The sequence below is a fragment of the Cyclopterus lumpus genome, chromosome 23, assembly GCF_009769545.1.
Source record: "Cyclopterus lumpus isolate fCycLum1 chromosome 23, fCycLum1.pri, whole genome shotgun sequence".
Taxonomy (NCBI): domain Eukaryota; kingdom Metazoa; phylum Chordata; class Actinopteri; order Perciformes; family Cyclopteridae; genus Cyclopterus; species Cyclopterus lumpus.
Genome location: NC_046988.1, coordinates 17,241,607 through 17,266,464, shown reverse-complemented (window position 1 = coordinate 17,266,464; position 24,858 = coordinate 17,241,607). Strand labels below are relative to the sequence as shown.

The 24,858-nt window shown below is 41.6% G+C and overlaps 2 protein-coding genes across 2 annotated transcripts in view; both read right to left on the bottom strand.

Moving 5' to 3' along the window:
- Positions 1 to 503: 503 nt before the first annotated feature.
- wnt16 (wingless-type MMTV integration site family, member 16) lies at positions 504 to 9,681 on the bottom strand. The gene is made up of 4 exons (XM_034526369.1): positions 9,443 to 9,681; positions 8,601 to 8,827; positions 1,080 to 1,369; positions 504 to 1,001 (listed from the first exon to the last, which is right to left on the bottom strand). Exons 1-4 carry the CDS (start codon positions 9,532 to 9,534, stop codon positions 543 to 545), a joined length of 1,068 nt encoding a protein of 355 aa, XP_034382260.1. The 5' UTR covers positions 9,535 to 9,681; the 3' UTR covers positions 504 to 542.
- Positions 9,682 to 17,116: 7,435 nt separating this feature from the next.
- The window catches only part of cped1 (cadherin-like and PC-esterase domain containing 1), a 35,147-nt gene continuing 27,405 nt past the window's right edge, over positions 17,117 to 24,858 (bottom strand). Inside the window, exons 14-21 of the mRNA XM_034526313.1 lie at positions 24,725 to 24,858; positions 23,011 to 23,110; positions 21,407 to 21,543; positions 19,715 to 19,935; positions 19,544 to 19,645; positions 18,538 to 18,625; positions 18,321 to 18,467; positions 17,117 to 17,371 (exon numbers count right to left, since the gene is read on the bottom strand). The exon at positions 24,725 to 24,858 is cut by the window's right edge and continues 35 nt beyond it. Of these exons, the coding sequence (XP_034382204.1) occupies positions 17,183 to 17,371; positions 18,321 to 18,467; positions 18,538 to 18,625; positions 19,544 to 19,645; positions 19,715 to 19,935; positions 21,407 to 21,543; positions 23,011 to 23,110; positions 24,725 to 24,858 (1,118 nt within the window). The 3' untranslated portion in view covers positions 17,117 to 17,182. The remainder of the gene's footprint in view (positions 17,372 to 18,320; positions 18,468 to 18,537; positions 18,626 to 19,543; positions 19,646 to 19,714; positions 19,936 to 21,406; positions 21,544 to 23,010; positions 23,111 to 24,724) is intronic.

Below are 24,858 nucleotides of genomic sequence, written 5' to 3'. Positions count from 1 at the left end.
TCAGGTCTTTATTTACAGGTGTGTTCATGTCTTTATTTACAGGTGTGTTCATGTCTTTATTTACAGGTGTTCAGGTCTTTATTTACAGGTGTTCAGGTCTTTATTTACAGGTGTGTTCAGGTCTTTATTTACAGGTGTGTTCAGGTCTTTATTTACAGGTGTTCAGGTCTTTATTTACAGGTGTTCAGGTCTTTATTTACAGGTGTTCATGTCTTTATTTACAGGTGTGTTCAGGTCTTTATTTACAGGTGTGTTCAGGTCTTTATTTACAGGTGTTCAGGTCTTTATTTACAGGTGTTCAGGTCTTTATTTACAGGTGTGTTCAGGTCTTTATTTACAGGTGTTCATGTCTTTATTTACAGGTGTGTTCAGGTCTTTATTTACAGGTGTTCATGTCTTTATTTACAGGTGTTCAGGTCTTTATTTACAGGTGTGTACAGGTGTTCAGGTCTTTATTTACAGGTGTTCAGGTCTTTATTTACAGGTGTGCATGTCTTTATTTACAGGTGTGTTCAGGTCTTTATTTACAGGTGTTCAGGTCTTTATTTACAGGTGTGCATGTCATTCATGCTCTCGCAGCGCCGGCAGCGGACGTAGCAGCACCAGACGAACTTGCACTCGCAGCGCTGGACGTGTCTCACCAGGTGAGTGTTGTATCCTCGGCCGCAGCACAGCAGGACGCAGCTGTCGGAGCCGGTGGACGTGCGGTTGCAGCGGCGTCCTCTGGTGCCGGCGACACCCCGCCGCCGGTTCTCCAGGCAATAGTTTGGAGACTTGTTGAAGAAGATGAGCTGGTCCGTGTCCACAGGGAGGTGGCGCTGATCCTTCCTCCTCGTCTTCCTCATCGACCGGTCCGACACCTGCGTGCTGCGCTCGTACCGCTCCTTCAGGTGCAAGCCCACGTGCTCAAAAGCCGCAACCGTCTTCCAACACGTCTTCACGGCACAGGATCCAGAGACGCCGTGACAACGACAGTGTGTGGCCATCGTCCTGACGATGGCCTGAAGAAGAGGGGACGCAGAATGAGGAGGTTTGGATCTCACCTGACGACCTCCAGCAGAAGTAACGACGTGTCTTACCTGACGCCCGGTCTCGCTGTTGTGCTGGTTCATGGAGCTCAGGGTGAACCCTCCACTGGTCCTCGACGTGTTTTTGACGGTGTTGTCGATGAACTTGCGGCTGAACCAGATCCCGTACTGGATGTGGTCCGAGCAGCCCCCCCAGTGCCAGCCCTCCGTCGGCGAGCTGCCGCCCTGCAGCCGAGTGTCGCAACTGCACTCCGTCACGTTTCCCTGACTGCAGGAGCGCGTGACGGCGTGGACCAGCCCCGCCGCCATCATGGCGTGGATGAACGCTGCTTCTTTAGTTCCTGCAGAGTGACATCAGAGGGGGTCAGAGAGACAACAAAACACATGACTTCATGTTAGTCTATAGAGGAACTCCACCACGGTCACATGACTTCATGTTTATAGAGGAACTCCACCACGGTCACATGACTTCATGTCTATAGAGGAACTCCATCACGGTCACATGACTTCATGTCTATTGAGGAACTCCACCACGGTCACATGACTTCATGTCTATTGAGGAACTCCATCACGGTCACATGACTTCATGTCTATTGAGGAACTCCATCACGGTCACATGACTTCATGTCTATTGAGGAACTCCACCACGGTCACATGACTTCATGTCTATAGAGGAACTCCACCACGGTCACATGACTTCATGTCTATAGAGGAACTCCACCACGGTCACATGACTTCATGTTAGTCTATAGAGGAACTCCACCACGGTCACATGACTTCATGTCTATAGAGGAACTCCACCACGGTCACATGACTTCATGTCTATAGAGGAACTCCATCACGGTCACATGACTTCATGTCTATAGAGGAACTCCACCACGGTCACATGACTTCATGTTAGTCTATAGAGGAACTCCATCACGGTCACATGACTTCATGTCTATAGAGGAACTCCATCACGGTCACATGACTTCATGTTAGTCTATAGAGGAACTCCATCACGGTCACATGACTTCATGTCTATAGAGGAACTCCACCACGGTCACATGACTTCATGTCTATAGAGGAACTCCATCACGGTCACATGACTTCATGTCTATAGAGGAACTCCATCACGGTCACATGACTTCATGTCTATAGAGGAACTCCATCACGGTCACATGACTTCATGTCTATAGAGGAACTCCATCACGGTCACATGACTTCATGTTAGTCTATAGAGGAACTCCACCACGGTCACATGACTTCATGTCTATAGAGGAACTCCATCACGGTCACATGACTTCATGTCTATAGAGGAACTCCATCACGGTCACATGACTTCATGTCTATAGAGGAACTCCACTACGGTCACATGACTTCATGTCTATAGAGGAACTCCACCACGGTCACATGACTTCATGTCTATAGAGGAACTCCATCACGGTCACATGACTTCATGTCTATAGAGGAACTCCACCACGGTCACATGACTTCATGTCTATAGAGGAACTCCATCACGGTCACATGACTTCATGTTAGTCTATAGAGGAACTCCATCACGGTCACATGACTTCATGTTAGTCTATAGAGGAACTCCATCACGGTCACATGACTTCATGTCTATAGAGGAACTCCACCACGGTCACATGACTTCATGTTAGTCTATAGAGGAACTCCATCACGGTCACATGACTTCATGTCTATAGAGGAACTCCATCACGGTCACATGACTTCATGTCTATAGAGGAACTCCATCACGGTCACATGACTTCATGTCTATAGAGGAACTCCATCACGGTCACATGACTTCATGTTAGTCTATAGAGGAACTCCATCACGGTCACATGACTTCATGTCTATAGAGGAACTCCACCACGGTCACATGACTTCATGTCTATAGAGGAACTCCATCACGGTCACATGACTTCATGTCTATAGAGGAACTCCACCACGGTCACATGACTTCATGTCTATAGAGGAACTCCACCACGGTCACATGACTTCATGTCTATAGAGGAACTCCACCACGGTCACATGACTTCATGTCTATAGAGGAACTCCATCACGGTCACATGACTTCATGTCTATAGAGGAACTCCACCACGGTCACATGACTTCATGTCTATAGAGGAACTCCATCACGGTCACATGACTTTATGTCTATAGAGGAACTCCATCACGGTCACATGACTTCATGTTAGTCTATAGAGGAACTCCATCACGGTCACATGACTTCATGTCTATAGAGGAACTCCATCACGGTCACATGACTTCATGTCTATAGAGGAACTCCACCACGGTCACATGACTTCATGTCTATAGAGGAACTCCATCACGGTCACATGACTTCATGTCTATAGAGGAACTCCATCACGGTCACATGACTTCATGTCTATAGAGGAACTCCATCACGGTCACATGACTTCATGTTAGTCTATAGAGGAACTCCACCACGGTCACATGACTTCATGTCTATAGAGGAACTCCATCACGGTCACATGACTTCATGTTAGTCTATAGAGGAACTCCACCACGGTCACATGACTTCATGTCTATAGAGGAACTCCACCACGGTCACATGACTTCATGTCTATAGAGGAACTCCATCACGGTCACATGACTTCATGTCTATAGAGGAACTCCACCACGGTCACATGACTTCATGTCTATAGAGGAACTCCATCACGGTCACATGACTTTATGTCTATAGAGGAACTCCATCACGGTCACATGACTTCATGTTAGTCTATAGAGGAACTCCATCACGGTCACATGACTTCATGTTAGTCTATAGAGGAACTCCATCACGGTCACATGACTTCATGTCTATAGAGGAACTCCATCACGGTCACATGACTTCATGTCTATAGAGGAACTCCATCACGGTCACATGACTTCATGTCTATAGAGGAACTCCACCACGGTCACATGACTTCATGTTAGTCTATAGAGGAACTCCATCACGGTCACATGACTTCATGTCTATAGAGGAACTCCACCACGGTCACATGACTTCATGTCTATAGAGGAACTCCACCACGGTCACATGACTTCATGTCTATAGAGGAACTCCACCACGGTCACATGACTTCATGTCTATAGAGGAACTCCATCACGGTCACATGACTTCATGTCTATAGAGGAACTCCACCACGGTCACATGACTTCATGTTAGTCTATAGAGGAACTCCATCACGGTCACATGACTTCATGTCTATAGAGGAACTCCATCACGGTCACATGACTTCATGTCTATAGAGGAACTCCATCACGGTCACATGACTTCATGTTAGTCTATAGAGGAACTCCATCACGGTCACATGACTTCATGTCTATAGAGGAACTCCACCACGGTCACATGACTTCATGTCTATAGAGGAACTCCATCACGGTCACATGACTTCATGTCTATAGAGGAACTCCATCACAGTCACATGACTTCATGTCTATAGAGGAACTCCATCACAGTCACATGACTTCATGTCTATAGAGGAACTCCATCACGGTCACATGACTTCATGTCTATAGAGGAACTCCATCACGGTCACATGACTTCATGTCTATAGAGGAACTCCATCACGGTCACATGACTTCATGTCTATAGAGGAACTCCATCACGGTCACATGACTTGATGTCTATAGAGGGACTCCACCACGGTCACATGACTTCATGTCTATAGAGGAACTCCATCACGGTCACATGACTTCATGTCTATAGAGGAACTCCACCACGGTCACATGACTTCATGTTAGTCTATAGAGGAACTCCATCACGGTCACATGACTTCATGTCTATAGAGGAACTCCATCACGGTCACATGACTTCATGTCTATAGAGGAACTCCATCACGGTCACATGACTTCATGTCTATAGAGGAACTCCATCACGGTCACATGACTTCATGTCTATAGAGGAACTCCACCACGGTCACATGACTTCATGTTAGTCTATAGAGGAACTCCATCACGGTCACATGACTTCATGTCTATAGAGGAACTCCACCACGGTCACATGACTTCATGTCTATAGAGGAACTCCACCACGGTCACATGACTTCATGTCTATAGAGGAACTCCACCACGGTCACATGACTTCATGTCTATAGAGGAACTCCATCACGGTCACATGACTTCATGTCTATAGAGGAACTCCACCACGGTCACATGACTTCATGTTAGTCTATAGAGGAACTCCATCACGGTCACATGACTTCATGTCTATAGAGGAACTCCATCACGGTCACATGACTTCATGTCTATAGAGGAACTCCATCACGGTCACATGACTTCATGTTAGTCTATAGAGGAACTCCATCACGGTCACATGACTTCATGTCTATAGAGGAACTCCACCACGGTCACATGACTTCATGTCTATAGAGGAACTCCATCACGGTCACATGACTTCATGTCTATAGAGGAACTCCATCACAGTCACATGACTTCATGTCTATAGAGGAACTCCATCACGGTCACATGACTTCATGTCTATAGAGGAACTCCATCACGGTCACATGACTTCATGTCTATAGAGGAACTCCACCACGGTCACATGACTTCATGTCTATAGAGGAACTCCACCACGGTCACATGACTTCATGTCTATAGAGGAACTCCATCACGGTCACATGACTTCATGTCTATAGAGGAACTCCATCACGGTCACATGACTTCATGTCTATAGAGGAACTCCATCACGGTCACATGACTTCATGTCTATAGAGGAACTCCATCACGGTCACATGACTTCATGTCTATAGAGGAACTCCACCACGGTCACATGACTTCATGTCTATAGAGGAACTCCATCACGGTCACATGACTTCATGTCTATAGAGGAACTCCATCACGGTCACATGACTTCATGTCTATAGAGGAACTCCATCACGGTCACATGACTTCATGTCTATAGAGGAACTCCATCACGGTCACATGACTTGATGTCTATAGAGGGACTCCACCACGGTCACATGACTTCATGTCTATAGAGGAACTCCATCACGGTCACATGACTTCATGTCTATAGAGGAACTCCACCACGGTCACATGACTTCATGTTAGTCTATAGAGGAACTCCATCACGGTCACATGACTTCATGTCTATAGAGGAACTCCATCACGGTCACATGACTTCATGTCTATAGAGGAACTCCATCACGGTCACATGACTTCATGTCTATAGAGGAACTCCATCACGGTCACATGACTTCATGTTAGTCTATAGAGGAACTCCACCACGGTCACATGACTTCATGTCTATAGAGGAACTCCATCACGGTCACATGACTTCATGTCTATAGAGGAACTCCATCACAGTCACATGACTTCATGTCTATAGAGGAACTCCATCACGGTCACATGACTTCATGTCTATAGAGGAACTCCATCACGGTCACATGACTTCATGTCTATAGAGGAACTCCACCACGGTCACATGACTTCATGTCTATAGAGGAACTCCATCACGGTCACATGACTTCATGTTAGTCTATAGAGGAACTCCACCACGGTCACATGACTTCATGTCTATAGAGGAACTCCATCACGGTCACATGACTTCATGTCTATAGAGGAACTCCATCACAGTCACATGACTTCATGTCTATAGAGGAACTCCATCACGGTCACATGACTTCATGTCTATAGAGGAACTCCACCACGGTCACATGACTTCATGTCTATAGAGGAACTCCACCACGGTCACATGACTTCATGTCTATAGAGGAACTCCACCACGGTCACATGACTTCATGTCTATAGAGGAACTCCACCACGGTCACATGACTTCATGTCTATAGAGGAACTCCACCACGGTCACATGACTTCATGTTTATAGAGGAACTCCACCACGGTCACATGACTTCATGTCTATAGAGGAACTCCATCACGGTCACATGACTTCATGTCTATAGAGGAACTCCACCACGGTCACATGACTTCATGTTAGTCTATAGAGGAACTCCATCACGGTCACATGACTTCATGTTAGTCTATAGAGGAACTCCATCACGGTCACATGACTTCATGTCTATAGAGGAACTCCACCACGGTCACATGACTTCATGTTAGTCTATAGAGGAACTCCATCACGGTCACATGACTTCATGTATATAGAGGAACTCCACCACGGTCACATGACTTCATGTCTATAGAGGAACTCCACCACGGTCACATGACTTCATGTCTATAGAGGAACTCCACCACGGTCACATGACTTCATGTCTATAGAGGAACTCCATCACGGTCACATGACTTCATGTCTATAGAGGAACTCCATCACGGTCACATGACTTCATGTCTATAGAGGAACTCCATCACGGTCACATGACTTCATGTCTATAGAGGAACTCCATCACGGTCACATGACTTCATGTCTATAGAGGAACTCCATCACGGTCACATGACTTCATGTTAGTCTATAGAGGAACTCCATCACGGTCACATGACTTCATGTTAGTCTATAGAGGAACTCCATCACGGTCACATGACTTCATGTTAGTCTATAGAGGAACTCCATCACGGTCACATGACTTCATGTCTATAGAGGAACTCCATCACGGTCACATGACTTCATGTCTATAGAGGAACTCCATCACGGTCACATGACTTCATGTCTATAGAGGAACTCCACCACGGTCACATGACTTCATGTCTATAGAGGAACTCCATCACGGTCACATGACTTCATGTCTATAGAGGAACTCCACCACGGTCACATGACTTCATGTTAGTCTATAGAGGAACTCCACCACGGTCACATGACTTCATGTCTATAGAGCAACTCCACCACGGTCACATGACTTCATGTTAGTCTATAGAGGAACTCCACCACGGTCACATGACTTCATGTCTATAGAGCAACTCCACCACGGTCACATGACTTCATGTTAGTCTATAGAGGAACTCCACCACGGTCACATGACTTCATGTCTATAGAGGAACTCCACCACGGTCACATGACTTCATGTTAGTCTATAGAGGAACTCCACCACGGTCACATGACTTCATGTCTATAGAGGAACTCCACCACGGTCACATGACTTCATGTCTATAGAGGAACTCCACCACGGTCACATGACTTCATGTTAGTCTATAGAGGAACTCCATCACGGTCACATGACTTCATGTCTATAGAGGAACTCCACCACGGTCACATGACTTCATGTCTATAGAGGAACTCCATCACGGTCACATGACTTCATGTCTATAGAGGAACTCCATCACGGTCACATGACTTCATGTCTATAGAGGAACTCCATCACGGTCACATGACTTCATGTCTATAGAGGAACTCCATCACGGTCACATGACTTCATGTCTATAGAGGAACTCCACCACGGTCACATGACTTCATATCTATAGAGGAACTCCACCACGGTCACATGACTTCATGTCTATAGAGGAACTCCATCACGGTCACATGACTTCATGTCTATAGAGGAACTCCACCACGGTCACATGACTTCATGTTAGTCTATAGAGGAACTCCACCACGGTCACATGACTTCATGTTAGTCTATAGAGGAACTCCACCACGGTCACATGACTTCATGTCTATAGATGAACTGCATCATGGGTAATGGTCCTCACCACTCGTTAGCTGCTGTCCGAACACAGAAGCGTCCTCCGTGGTGGAGCAGTTCCACCTCTCGTGTCTGAACTGGCTCTGACACTCGGCGATGGCGAGCCGGGCTCCATCCCGCACGGCGGGCAGCAGGAAGGGCTTCTTCCGGCACAAGTCCCTCTGTTTGGGGCCCAGAGGGAGGCCGGCACAGTCCTGGTCCTCCAGGGCTCCAGCCGGGGTGGAGCCCAGCCGCCTGCAGAGCAGCCAAGTTTACCAAAGAGATATGATTATTAACAGCAACCAGACCCACAACTGATCCGGAAGGTTTGGAGCCTTTTTCAACATGAAATTATGATTTTAATACATTTAGTAATAAATGTAGACATTTAGTGTAAACATATTGTTTACCTGTCAGAAACAATTAGACAGAACTATGAGGTAAACTAAAGTATTTCATTTAAATTAAATATATATATATATATATATATATAATAATTTACTATGATAATTTATATATATATATATATAAATATACAGTATATAATTTAAACCAAACAAATGAGGAATTATAATTTCAACAGCATTACAGAATAACAGAGGAATTATATAGATTTAAATAATACATATTGTATGATCTATATAATAATATTATTAAATAATAATCAGAAGTGAATATTTTTTTAATTAGATCGTGAAACGGACGCGCTCAGCTCAGACGCACGCGCATGATCCAGGTGTCTGTAGAATAATAACTTTTCATATGGTTTTGATGTCCCATGAGCAACGTTTCGGTCTCTGAAGTGGAACCAGATGGGATCCACGTCACGTCTTACAAAGACCGGGTCTCTCAGGGTCCGGGTCTACTCACATCCAGGAGGCTCCGCAGTATAGCGGGCACACGGAGACCAGCAGCAGGGTCAGGGTGCACATGTGTCGGACTCCACAGCTGCGCGTGTCCATGTCGTCTTTATCTACCTGGTCTCGGTCTCATGAGGACCCAGTCCAGGAGCAGGTTCATTAATCCGGGGCTCGGGATGAAGTGATGAGGTCTGTCCCGGAGAAGAAGTCCGGCTCAGTCCGGGAGGATCCTCCTTGGACCCGCAGAGCATTCCTCTGACGTCACAGGCGGACGCTAATTGGAGGGAGGCGGACCAGAGAGTCTTCTGGGTCTCAGGAGACCGGAACCCCGACCCCTAAGCGGTCAGCTTTAGAGAGGACCAACTTGTAAATACTAAACTCCATTTATTAATGAATAATGTTATTATTATATTAATATATAATGGATATATTTATGATATTTTATTGTGACCAACGACATCAGTCATTTCATTTAATTAATGAATAATGTTAATATTATAATAATATATATATAATATATATTAATATTTATAATATATATATATTAGATATAATCAATATATTTATGACATTTGATTGTGACCAACGACATCAGTCATTTAGACAAGGAACTATTTAGTTTAGTTTCATTTAATTAATTAATAATGTTATTATTATAATACTATATATATTAATATATATATATATATATATTATATATTATATATTATATATATATATATATATATATATATATATATATATATAATGGATATATGTATGACATTTGATCTGGTCATTTAGTTTAGCTTCATTTAATTGAATGAATAATGTTATTATTATATTAAAATATATATTATATATATTAATATATAATGGAAACATAACTGAAGTGAATCAGATGGAAAAGAGAACAACTCTTAGGTGTATGATACTTAGAACTTTTATGGCAAAGGATATATTAAAATGTATAAAAACACAAATTACAGTTTAAAAAAAGATTAATTTGTGAATCTTTAAAGTAGAAAGAAATATTTGAACAGTTGTGCTTGTGATTGATGAATTGTGTGTTTTTGCTTTCTTATAACCATTTTAATATTTGAAGGAGCAGAGAACTATATTGTTCATATACATGTTCATATATTCTATTTTCCAGCATGTAAACATGTTTGGACCAATTTACATCAGTAGAAAAATATAGAAACATAAGCAGAGAACCAATTAAGACATTTCTTTCACATGATCAACAGTTATCATTGAATCTTTGGTTCTCAACATTATCTGATATACAAAATAAAGTCCATAACTGAGGTTTATACATATAAATACAAATGGAAGAGACAGAACACCAGTCTGACATTAAGCATTAAATATGACATATTAATCCTCTAAAACAATAGAGAGGAAGTTCTTCGAACCACGAATACTGAGAAACTGTTAGCATCAGAGACTAGTTATTGTTCATAAAAACCTAGTAAGTATGCATCAGAGACTAGTTATTGTTCATAAAAACCTAGTAAGTATGCCTCAGAGACTAGTTATTGTTCATAAAAACCTAGTAAGTATGCCTCGGAGACTAGTTATTGTTCATAACAACCTAGTAAGTATGCATCAGAGACTAGTTATTGTTGATAAAACCTAATAAGAATGCATCAGACTAGTTATTGTTGATAAAACCTAATAAGTATGCTTCAGAGACTAGTTATTGTTGATTAAACCTAATAAGTATGCATCAGAGTCTAGTTATTGTTGATTAAACCTAATAAGTATGCATCAGAGACTAGTTATTGTTGATTAAACCTAATAAGTATGCTTCAGAGACTAGTTATTGTTGATAAAACCTAATAAGAATGCTTCAGAGACTAGTTATTGTTGATTAAACCTAATAAGTATGCTTCAGAGACTAGTTATTGTTGATTAAACCTAATAAGTATGCATCAGAGACTAGTTATTGTTGATTAAACCTAATAAGTATGCATCAGAGACTAGTTATTGTTGATTAAACCTAATAAGTATGCATCAGAGACTAGTTATTGTTGATAAAACCTAATAAGTATGCTTCAGAGACTAGTAATTGTTGATAAAACCTAATAAGTATGCATCAGAGACTAGTTATTGTTGATTACACCTAATAAGTATGCTTCAGAGACTAGTTATTGTTGATAAAACCTAATAAGTATGCATCAGAGACTAGTTATTGTTGATTAAACCTAATAAGTATGCATCAGAGACTAGTTATTGTTGATAAAACCTAATAAGTATGCATCAGAGACTAGTTATTGTTGATTAAACCTAATAAGTATGCTTCAGAGACTAGTTATTGTTGATTAAACCTAATAAGTATGCATCAGAGACTAGTTATTGTTGATTAAACCTAATAAGAATGCATCAGAGACTAGTTATTGTTGATAAAACCTAATAAGAATGCATCAGAAACTAGTTATTGTTGATTAAACCTAATAAGTATGCTTCAGAGACTAGTTATTGTTGATTAAACCTAATAAGTATGCATCAGAGACTAGTTAGATTAAACCTAATAAGTATGCATCAGAGACTAGTTATTGTTGATTAAACCTAATAAGAATGCATCAGAGACTAGTTATTGTTGATAAAACCTAATAAGAATGCATCAGAGACTAGTTATTGTTGATAAAACCTAATAAGTATGCATCAGAGACTAGTTATTGTTGATAAAACCTAATAAGAATGCATCAGAGACTAGTTATTGTTGATTAAACCTAATAAGTATGCTTCAGAGACTAGTTATTGTTGATTAAACCTAATAAGTATGCATCAGAGACTAGTTAGATTAAACCTAATAAGTATGCATCAGAGACTAGTTATTGTTGATAAAAGCTAATAAGAATGCATCAGAGACTAGTTATTGTTGATAAAAGCTAATAAGAATGCATCAGAGACTAGTTATTGTTGATAAAACCTAATAAGAATGCATCAGAGACTAGTTATTGTTGATAAAACCTAATAAGAATGCATCAGAGACTAGTTATTGTTGATAAAACCTAATAAGAATGCATCAGAGACTAGTTAGATTAAACCTAATAAGTATGCATCAGAGACTAGTTATTGTTGATAAAAGCTAATAAGAATGCATCAGAGACTAGTTATTGTTGATAAAAGCTAATAAGAATGCATCAGAGACTAGTTATTGTTGATAAAACCTAATAAGAATGCATCAGAGACTAGTTATTGTTGATTAAACCTAATAAGTATGCATCAGAGACTAGTTATTGTTGATAAAACCTAATAAGTATGCATCAGAGACTAGTTAGATTAAACCTAATAAGTATGCATCAGAGACTAGTTATTGTTGATTAAACCTAATAAGTATGCATCAGAGACTAGTTAGATTAAACCTAATAAGTATGCATCAGAGACTAGTTATTGTTGATTAAACCTAATAAGAATGCATCAGAGACTAGTTATTGTTGATAAAAGCTAATAAGAATGCATCAGAGACTAGTTATTGTTGATAAAACCTAATAAGAATGCATCAGAGACTAGTTAGATTAAACCTAATAAGTATGCATCAGAGACTAGTTATTGTTGATTAAACCTAATAAGAATGCATCAGAGACTAGTTATTGTTGATAAAACCTAATAAGAATGCATCAGAGACTAGTTATTGTTGATAAAACCTAATAAGTATGCATCAGAGACTAGTTATTGTTGATAAAACCTAATAAGAATGCATCAGAGACTAGTTATTGTTGATTAAACCTAATAAGTATGCTTCAGAGACTAGTTATTGTTGATTAAACCTAATAAGTATGCATCAGAGACTAGTTAGATTAAACCTAATAAGTATGCATCAGAGACTAGTTATTGTTGATAAAAGCTAATAAGAATGCATCAGAGACTAGTTATTGTTGATAAAAGCTAATAAGAATGCATCAGAGACTAGTTATTGTTGATAAAACCTAATAAGAATGCATCAGAGACTAGTTATTGTTGATAAAACCTAATAAGAATGCATCAGAGACTAGTTAGATTAAACCTAATAAGTATGCATCAGAGACTAGTTATTGTTGATAAAAGCTAATAAGAATGCATCAGAGACTAGTTATTGTTGATAAAAGCTAATAAGAATGCATCAGAGACTAGTTATTGTTGATAAAACCTAATAAGAATGCATCAGAGACTAGTTATTGTTGATTAAACCTAATAAGAATGCATCAGAGACTAGTTATTGTTGATAAAACCTAATAAGAATGCATCAGAGACTAGTTAGATTAAACCTAATAAGTATGCATCAGAGACTAGTTATTGTTGATTAAACCTAATAAGTATGCATCAGAGACTAGTTAGATTAAACCTAATAAGTATGCATCAGAGACTAGTTATTGTTGATTAAACCTAATAAGAATGCATCAGAGACTAGTTATTGTTGATAAAAGCTAATAAGAATGCATCAGAGACTAGTTATTGTTGATAAAACCTAATAAGAATGCATCAGAGACTAGTTAGATTAAACCTAATAAGTATGCATCAGAGACTAGTTATTGTTGATTAAACCTAATAAGTATGCATCAGAGACTAGTTAGATTAAACCTAATAAGTATGCATCAGAGACTAGTTATTGTTGATTAAACCTAATAAGAATGCATCAGAGACTAGTTATTGTTGATAAAAGCTAATAAGAATGCATCAGAGACTAGTTATTGTTGATAAAACCTAATAAGAATGCATCAGAGACTAGTTATTGTTGATAAAACCTAATAAGAATGCATCAGAGACTAGTTATTGTTGATAAAAGCTAATAAGAATGCATCAGAGACTAGTTATTGTTGATAAAACCTAATAAGAATGCATCAGAGACTAGTTATTGTTGATTAAACCTAATAAGTATGCATCAGAGACTAGTTATTGTTGATTACACCTAATAAGTATGCTTCAGAGACTAGTTATTGTTGATAAAACCTAATAAGTATGCATCAGAGACTAGTTATTGTTGATTAAACCTAATAAGTATGCATCAGAGACTAGTTATTGTTGATAAAACCTAATAAGTATGCATCAGAGACTAGTTATTGTTGATTAAACCTAATAAGTATGCTTCAGAGACTAGTTATTGTTGATTAAACCTAATAAGTATGCATCAGAGACTAGTTATTGTTGATTAAACCTAATAAGAATGCATCAGAGACTAGTTATTGTTGATAAAACCTAATAAGAATGCATCAGAAACTAGTTATTGTTGATTAAACCTAATAAGTATGCTTCAGAGACTAGTTATTGTTGATTAAACCTAATAAGTATGCATCAGAGACTAGTTAGATTAAACCTAATAAGTATGCATCAGAGACTAGTTATTGTTGATTAAACCTAATAAGAATGCATCAGAGACTAGTTATTGTTGATAAAACCTAATAAGAATGCATCAGAGACTAGTTATTGTTGATAAAACCTAATAAGTATGCATCAGAGACTAGTTATTGTTGATAAAACCTAATAAGAATGCATCAGAGACTAGTTATTGTTGATTAAACCTAATAAGTATGCTTCAGAGACTAGTTATTGTTGATTAAACCTAATAAGTATGCATCAGAGACTAGTTAGATTAAACCTAATAAGTATGCATCAGATACTAGTTATTGTTGATAAAAGCTAATAAGAATGCATCAGAGACTAGTTATTGTTGATAAAAGCTAATAAGAATGCATCAGAGACTAGTTATTGTTGATAAAAGCTAATAAGAATGCATCAGAGACTAGTTATTGTTGATAAAACCTAATAAGAATGCATCAGAGACTAGTTATTGTTGATAAAACCTAATAAGAATGCATCAGAGACTAGTTAGATTAAACCTAATAAGTATGCATCAGAGACTAGTTATTGTTGATAAAAGCTAATAAGAATGCATCAGAGACTAGTTATTGTTGATAAAAGCTAATAAGAATGCATCAGAGACTAGTTATTGTTGATAAAACCTAATAAGAATGCATCAGAGACTAGTTATTGTTGATTAAACCTAATAAGAATGCATCAGAGACTAGTTATTGTTGATAAAACCTAATAAGAATGCATCAGAGACTAGTTAGATTAAACCTAATAAGTATGCATCAGAGACTAGTTATTGTTGATTAAACCTAATAAGTATGCATCAGAGACTAGTTAGATTAAACCTAATAAGTATGCATCAGAGACTAGTTATTGTTGATTAAACCTAATAAGAATGCATCAGAGACTAGTTATTGTTGATAAAAGCTAATAAGAATGCATCAGAGACTAGTTATTGTTGATAAAACCTAATAAGAATGCATCAGAGACTAGTTATTGTTGATAAAACCTAATAAGAATGCATCAGAGACTAGTTATTGTTGATAAAAGCTAATAAGAATGCATCAGAGACTAGTTATTGTTGATAAAACCTAATAAGAATGCATCAGAGACTAGTTATTGTTGATAAAACCTAATAAGAATGCATCAGAGACTAGTTATTGTTGATTAAACCTAATAAGTATGCTTCAGAGACTAGTTATTGTTGATTAAACCTAATAAGTATGCATCAGAGACTAGTTAGATTAAACCTAATAAGTATGCATCAGAGACTAGTTATTGTTGATAAAAGCTAATAAGAATGCATCAGAGACTAGTTATTGTTGATAAAAGCTAATAAGAATGCATCAGAGACTAGTTATTGTTGATTAAACCTAATAAGTATGCATCAGAGACTAGTTATTGTTGATTAAACTAATAAGAATGCATCAGAGACTAGTTATTGTTGATAAAACCTAATAAGAATGCATCAGAGACTAGTTATTGTTGATTAAACCTAATAAGTATGCATCAGAGACTAGTTATTGTTGATTAAACCTAATAAGTATGCTTCAGAGACTAGTTATTGTTGATTAAACCTAATAAGTATGCATCAGAGACTAGTTATTGTTGATTAAACCTAATAAGTATGCATCAGAGACTAGTTAGATTAAACCTAATAAGTATGCATCAGAGACTAGTTATTGTTGATTAAACCTAATAAGAATGCATCAGAGACTAGTTATTGTTGATAAAACCTAATAAGAATGCATCAGAGACTAGTTATTGTTGATAAAACCTAATAAGTATGCATCAGAGACTAGTTAGATTAAACCTAATAAGAATGCATCAGAGACTAGTTAGATTAAACCTAATAAGTATGCATCAGAGACTAGTTATTGTTGATTAAACCTAATAAGTATGCATCAGAGACTAGTTATTGTTGATTAAACCTAATAAGTATGCATCAGAGACTAGTTAGATTAAACCTAATAAGTATGCATCAGAGACTAGTTATTGTTGATTAAACCTAATAAGAATGCATCAGAGACTAGTTATTGTTGATAAAAGCTAATAAGAATGCATCAGAGACTAGTTATTGTTGATAAAACCTAATAAGAATGCATCAGAGACTAGTTATTGTTGATAAAACCTAATAAGAATGCATCAGAGACTAGTTATTGTTGATAAAAGCTAATAAGAATGCATCAGAGACTAGTTATTGTTGATAAAACCTAATAAGAATGCATCAGAGACTAGTTATTGTTGATAAAAGCTAATAAGAATGCATCAGAGACTAGTTATTGTTGATAAAAGCTAATAAGAATGCATCAGAGACTAGTTATTGTTGATAAAACCTAATAAGAATGCATCAGAGACTAGTTATTGTTGATAAAACCTAATAAGAATGCATCAGAGACTAGTTATTGTTGATAAAACCTAATAAGAATGCATCAGAGACTAGTTATTGTTGATAAAACCTAATAAGAATGCATCAGAGACTAGTTATTGGGGGACACAGGCGGCTCAGCAGGATCTCAGAGTACACCTGGTTCACTGGTCCTCTCACGTGATACGACGTAGCTGACATGCCTGATTGGCTACTGAGTTCAGGTCCGGCTCTGGTGGGCCTGGTTGTGGACGTTGTGTCGTCTGAAAGTCTGGAGGACCAAAACTTCCCCACCTGTCAAACAAATATGAATGAAAACATAAACATATTCCATTTATATTCCTGTAGACAACCAATGAGATGTGAATACGTAATGAGTCTACGATTAAAACCAACGCCAAGATTAGTTTTTCTTCAATAAAATGACAATCTTTTGTTAAGAGGACCCAGAGTTGTCCTCTCATGATGTCTCTTAATAATAATAATAATAATGCATTTAATTTATATAGCGCTTTTCATAATACTCAAAGACACTTCACATAATTAAAACATCCAAAAAGCTAAAAATAAATAAATAAGAATAGCTAAAATACAGGTAAAACAAATAAATAGGGACTTTCTGAGTCGCTCGGACCCTGATAAGAAAACAAAAACAAAAACAAACAATCACACATTAAAAGGTGGGTTTTGATTTGTGATTTGAATAATTAAAGATCAGTGCAGTCTCTGATGGGTTTGGGGAGAGAGTTCCAGAGGGAGGGGGCAGATATGGAGAAGGTCTGTCCCCCCACGTCCGGTGCCTGGTCCTATGTGGGATGGACAGGAGATCATCAGAAGAGATGGAGTGTGGTGGTGGAGCAGGTCTGTGAGGTAGGAGGGGGCCTGATGGAGTGTGGTGGTGGAGCAGGTCTGTGAGGTAGGAGGGGGCCTGATGGAGTGTGGTGGTGGAGCAGGTCTGAGGTAGGAGGGGGCCTGATGGAGTGTGGTGGTGGAGCAGGTCTGTGAGGTAGGAGGGGGCCTGATGGAGTGTGGTGGTGGAGCAGGTCTGTGAGGTAGGAGGGGGCCTGATGGAGTGTGGTGGTGGAGCAGGTCTGAGGTAGGAGGGGGCCTGATGGAGTGTGGTGGTGGAGCAGGTCTGTGAGGTAGGAGGGGGCCTGATGGAGTGTGGTGGTGGAGCAGGTCTGAGAGGTAGGAGGGGGCCTGATGGAGTGTGGTGGTGGAGCAGGTATAAATGTTGCATTACCTCATGAAAGTGGCAGGCGCAGCGACCCTGCAGGAACTCTTTGTACCGACCCATCGTGATGCTGAAGGTGTCGATCACCTCGTACCCATGATGCTTTGCTGCGGTGATTATGTTCTGGTTCTCTCTGTGGAGATCCTGGACCTCTTCCTGAAAGAACAGACCCACGTGAAGAGAGAGGCTATCTACTTCCTGCAGAGGACAGGAAACAGGAACTTACCAGACTGAGAGACCGGATCCCGTCGACAGGGAGATGGAAACCCATCCCCAAAGATTTCACCATCACCTGGACCTCACTGAGGGACTCTCTGAGGAGGAGGAGGAGGAGGAGGAGGAGGAGGAGGAGGAGGAGGAGGAGGACATGGTGTTACGGTATTGGTCCAAACCCCTGTAACCTTAGCATCTGTAATCCACAGTACTGGACCAGTGGAGCTTAAGGGCCCTGAAAAGGTGGACCAGCAGTTACTACATGGCACTCAGGAGAACAGGAGTCCCACAGGGACCAGTTTCAGGTCCTCTGGTTTTCATCTTCTGGGTGGATTCTGTGACCCAATATCCTGATGACACTGCTGCTTCAACATGAAACCAACAACAAAGAAGGTCTAAAGCACATGTGGTCCCTGTTAATGGTCCCTGGGTTCTCAGTAATGCTCATAAACTAATATATCATATGATAATGATGTCATATGTTGCCCTCACTGGAACGTTATGAACCTTTCTATGAAATTATCTCTTAATTGATTACAAAGTAAGATAAATAATGCAAACGCACCTGCAGATGGAGCCGAACATGCTAACCTTCTCCCATGTAACAACGTTCGCATAAACTACCTTTTGAAATTAATAACTCTTCATAATAATTAACTTTTCTTCTAGTGCCATCATCAGGTTAACATGTTAATGAGTCCAACACTTTATGACCCAATATCTGCATAACTAAAGACATTCATCAGGTGGACACTGTGTTTAGCTACAATTAGCACGCTAACAGGCTCAACTCAGACTCTTTATGTCAAACAATAACAATGACAAAGGATGTGGCAACAATACAGCATTTATGTGTCTAATGTGACTTTTCTCTCAATAAAACACCAAAAGACGTCTAGAACATTCTGGATAAAAATCCAATATATCTTCAGTGAAACAAAAGTATTTTTAATAATTTACTTTTTAATCATTATTAAGTTATGACTGTTTTGGTTTTATTGGATGCGTCTACTGCCCACCTGCTCAGCACCTCTCTGACTGTCCTCAGGTGATTGGTGTTGAGCCACTGGACTCCTCCCACCACCAGGACTGTCAGGTTAGAGTTCACCAGAGGTCGTGACCTTCAGGGAGAAAGGTCATCAGCACGAGACCGTCACATGTCCTCTCATAATTACTCAGTCCTGTCTCACCTGTCGATCAGCTGCAGCAGCGCCTGTCTGAAGGTGGGCCTCTGGTTCTTCTCCAACCAGAACTGAGGGTAATACGAGTAACTGACCAGAGTCTGGCCCCTGTTCAGGTTCCTGTAGACCAGTGTGTCGTGAACTTTCCCCCAGTCCTCTAGACTGGAGTTCACCCGCTCCATCAGGAAGTACATCATCCCACGATTGGTGGAGTCGCCGATAAACAACACCTGAGGAGAGACGGGAGGATAACCCTGACTAGATGTTGGACCACATGTTGGACCAGGGGTTGGACCAGGTGTTGGACCAGGTGTTGGACCAGGGGTTGGACCAAATGTTGGACCACGTGTTGGACCACGGGTTGGACCACATGTTGGACCAGGTGTTGGAACACATGTTGGACCAGGTGATGGACCAGATGTTGGACCAGGTGTTGGAACACATGTTGGACCAGGTGATGGACCAGGTGTTTGACCACATGTTGGACCAGAGGTTGGACCAGATGTTGGACCAAGGGTTGGACCACATGATGGACATTGGGTTGGACCAGATGTTGGACCACATGTTGGACCAGGGGTTGGACCAGGTGATGGACCACATGTTTGACCACATGTTAGACCACATGGTGTATCACATGTTGGACCAGATGTTGGACCAGATGATGGACCACATGTTGGACCAGGTGTTGGACCATGTGTTGGAACACATGTTGGACCAGATGTTGGACCAGATGATGGACCACGTTGGACCAGGTGTTGGACCATGTGTTGGAACACATGTTGGACAAGGTGTTGGACCAGTTGTTGGAACACATGTTGGACCAGGGGTTGGACCAAATGTTGGACCAGGGGTTGGACCACATATTGGATCAGGGGTTGGACCACATGTTAGACCACATGTTGGACTAGGGGTTGGACCAGAGGTTGGACCACATGTTGGACATGGGGTTGGACCAGATGTTGGACCACATGTTGGACAAGGAGTTGGAGCACATGGTGGACCAGGGGTTGAACCACATGTTGGAGCAGGGGTTAGACCGGGTGTTGGACCACATGGTGGACCACATGTTGGACCAGGTGTGAGACCACATGTTAAACCACATGTTAGACCACATGTTGGACCACATATTGGACCAGAGGTTGGACCACATGTTGGACCAGGGGTTAGACTACATGTTTGACCACATGTTAGACCACATGCTTTATCACATGTTAGACCACATGTTGGACCAGGGGTTAGACCACATATTAGACCACATGCTAAACCACATGTTATACCACATGGTGAACCCATGGTGGACCATGGTTTGGACCACATGTTGGACCAGGGGTTGGACCAGGTGTTGGACCACACAGTGGATCACATGTTGGACCAGGTGTTAGACTACATGTTTGACCACATGTTAGACCACATGCTGTATCACATGTTAGACCACATGTTGGACCAGGGGTTAGACCACATGTTAGACAACATGCTAAACCACATGTTGGACCAGTGGTTAGACCAGGATCTGGACTACATGTTAGACAACATGGTGTACCACATGTTAGACCACGTGTTGGATCAAGTGGGGGACCACATGGTGTACCAAATGTTAGACCACATGTTGGATCACATGGTGGACCAGGTGGTGGACTAGGTGGTGGACCGCGTGGTGGACCAGGTGGTGGACCAGGTGGTGGACCAGGGCTTGGATCTCACCTTCCTGTCCGTCAGACAGTCCTGCAGCAGGGGGCGGTCAACCAATGGGTGATAACAGCTGTCTGGTTGCCAGGCAACCTCCCTCCAATCACATGTCCTGTTGTCAGAACAGCTGAGGCATGGAACCACCCACCGACCTGAGACAGACAGGTGAGACAGACAGGTGAGTCAGACAGGTGAGTCAGAGACAGGTGAGACCGACAGGTGAGTCAGAGACAGGTTAGACAGACAGGTGAGACAGAGACAGGTGAGTCAGAGACAGGTGAGACAGGTGAGTCAGAGACAGGTGAGACAAAGGCAGGTGAGACAGACAGGTGGGTCAGAGACAGGTGAGACAGACAGGTGAAACAGAGACAGGTGAGTCAGAGACAGGTGAGACCGACAGGTGAGTCAGAGACAGGTTAGACAGACAGGTGAGACAGAGACAGGTGAGACAGGTGAATCAGACAGGTGAGTCAGAGACAGGTGAGACAGACAGGTGAGTCAGAGACAGGTGAGACCAACAGGTGAGTCAGAGACAGGTTAGACAGACAGGTGAGACAGAGACAGGTGAGACAGGTGAATCAGACAGGTGAGTCAGAGACAGGTGAGACAGACAGGTGAGACATAGGCAGGTGAGACAGACAGGTGAGACAGACAGGTGAGACAGGTGAGAAAGACAAGTGAGTCAGAGACAGGTGAGACAGACAGGTGAGACAAAGACAGGTGAGACAGGTGAGTCAGACAGGTGAGATAGAGACAAGTGAGACAGACAGGTGAAACAGAGACAGGTGAGACAGACAGGCGAGTCAGGCAGGTGAGACAGAGACAGGTGAGACAGACAGGTGAGACAGAGACAGGTGAGACAGACAGGTGAAACAGAGACAGGTGAGTCAGAGACAGAGACAGGTGAAACAGAGACAGGTGAGTCAGAGACAGAGACAGGTGAGACAGACAGGTGAAACAAAGACAGGTGAGACAGGTGAGTCAGACAGGTGAAACAGAGACAGGTGAGACAGGTGAGTCAGACAGGTGAAACAGAGACAGGTGAGACAGACAGGTGAGTCAGAGACAGGTGAAACAGACGGGTGAGACAGAGACAGGTGAGTCAGAGACAGGTGAGACAGACAGGTAAAACAGAGACAAGTGAGTCAGAGACAGGTGAGACAGAGACAGGTGAGACAGACAGGTGAGTCAGACACAGGTGAGACATACAGGTGAGACAGAGACAGGTGAGACAGACAGGTGAGTCAGGCAGGTGAGACAGAGACAGGTGAGACAGACAGGTGAGTCAGAGACAGGTGATACAGAGACAAGTGAGACAGGTGAGTCAGAGACAGGTGAGACAAAGGCAGGTGAGACAGACAGGTGGGTCAGAGACAGGTGAGACAGACAGGTGAGTCAGGCAGGTGAGACAGAGACAGGTGAGACAGACAGGTGAGTCAGAGACAGGTTAGACAGACAGGTGAGACAGAGACAAGTGAGACAGAGACAGGTGAGACAGAGACAGGTGAGTCATGTGAGACAAAGTTAAATCTGTTAAAAGGTTAAATACATCCAGTGTAATGAAGAAGAACAGGAAAATGTCATGGTGACTTCACAGGTGACAGGAAGTGACATCAGACCTGGTACGTGTCCTGAGCTGCAGGTCTGAAGTAGAACCTGAGTCCTGATGAGAGGCTGGAGACCACAAGACCTACCAGGCTGAACCAGCAGACCACAATCCTGAAAGACACAGGACCGGAATCTTTACTGGGATATTTATGCCATTTACTTATATATATATATATATATATATATATATATACATTTACACATATATATGTATATATATATACACATATATATAAACATATACATATATAAACACATATATGTATATATATAGATATACACATATATATGTATATATATATACACACACACATATATATATATATATACACACATATATATACACATATATATATATATTTATGTTTATATGTATGTATATATATATATATGTATATATATATATATATATATATATATATATACACACATATATATATATATATATATGTTTATATGTATGTATATATATATGTATATATATATATACATACATACACACAGATATCAAAGCTTTCTTCTTCTACTCTGGTGTCACAGATCTCGGCGAGCGTCCTCCTTTCCTGGTCCAGAGGTCAGAGGTCAAATAAACCAGGGCACCTCAGCTCGGGGCCCCGTGGGAGCCGCCACGTCTGGACTCGACTTCAGAGCGGCCGCCGTCACGCCAAGCACACACACACACACACACACACACACACACACACACACACACACACACACTGCCGCCCAGGCGTCACATTCTGCACGGCGGCGTCTCAGTTCACAACAAAGTGACACAAGAAAACTTAACAGGGATTTTCTTGTTCGTACCTGAGCTCCGAGTCAGCGCTCAAACACGCGGGACGCTGGTCTGAGATCAGCACCGCTGAACCACCGCGGCACAACACAGAATGCCGACACCCACCGAGGACACCAAACACACCGCCGCCGGCTGGCATCACACAAACAGGACCAAACCCAGAGACCAAGACCCAGAGACCTAGAGACACAGAGACCTAAAGACCAAGGCCCTGAGACCAATACCTAGAGCTCAAGACCTACAGACTAAAGATCCAGAGACCTAGAGACCTAGAGACCTAGAGACCCAGAGACCTAGAGACCAAGGCCCTGAGACCAATACCTAGAGCTCAAGACCTACAGACTGAGACCCAGAGACCAAGGACTAGAGACATAGACCTAGAGACCAATGCCCAGAGACCAAGACCTAGAACTCAAGACCTAGAGACCAATACCCAGAGACCAAGACCCAGAGACCAAGGCCTAGAGCTCAAGACCTAGAGACCAAGACCCATAGACCAAGGCCTAGAGACCAAGACCGAGACACCAAGACCCAGAGACCAGGGCCTAGAGACCAAGGGCTAGAGACCAAGACCTTGAGATCAAGACCTAGAAACCAAGACCCAGAGACCAAGGCCTGGAGACCAAGAACCAGAGACCAAGACCCATAGACCGAGGCCTAGAGCTCAAGACCTAGAGACCCAGATCCAGAGACCTAGACCCAGAGACCTAGACCCAGAGACTTAGACCCAGAGACCTAGACCCAGAGACCAAGGGCAGAAGAAGAGGAAGATGTTCGGTTTAACAAATAAAACTGGATTAAATATGTAAAATGTTATGACATCCCGCCTCAAGTGGCAGAACTAATGATGTCATGATTTAGTACCTCATGTGAAACCACCTGCCCCGCCCACAGCCCAGCAGCCAATAGGAGAGCAGCTGACCTACCTGCACGAAGCCGCACGTCACATGATCCCCGAACATGGGCAGACTGGGTCGGCTCTCTCGGAACACGTTGACGGTGTAGATCGTCATGACGACGGTCTCCGGCTCGCCGTTGTCCGTCACCAGGATGCTGATCC

Coding starts and splice junctions, on each gene's coding strand:
- wnt16 (XM_034526369.1), bottom strand. CDS start 9,534: ATGGACACGCGCAGCTGTGGAGTCCGACACATGTGCACCCTGACCCTG. Junction 8,828..9,442: donor TACTGCGGAGCCTCCTGGAT/GTGAGTAGACCC, acceptor GCTGCTCTGCAG/GCGGCTGGGCTCCACCCCGG. Junction 1,370..8,600: donor CGGACAGCAGCTAACGAGTG/GTGAGGACCATT, acceptor GTCACTCTGCAG/GAACTAAAGAAGCAGCGTTC.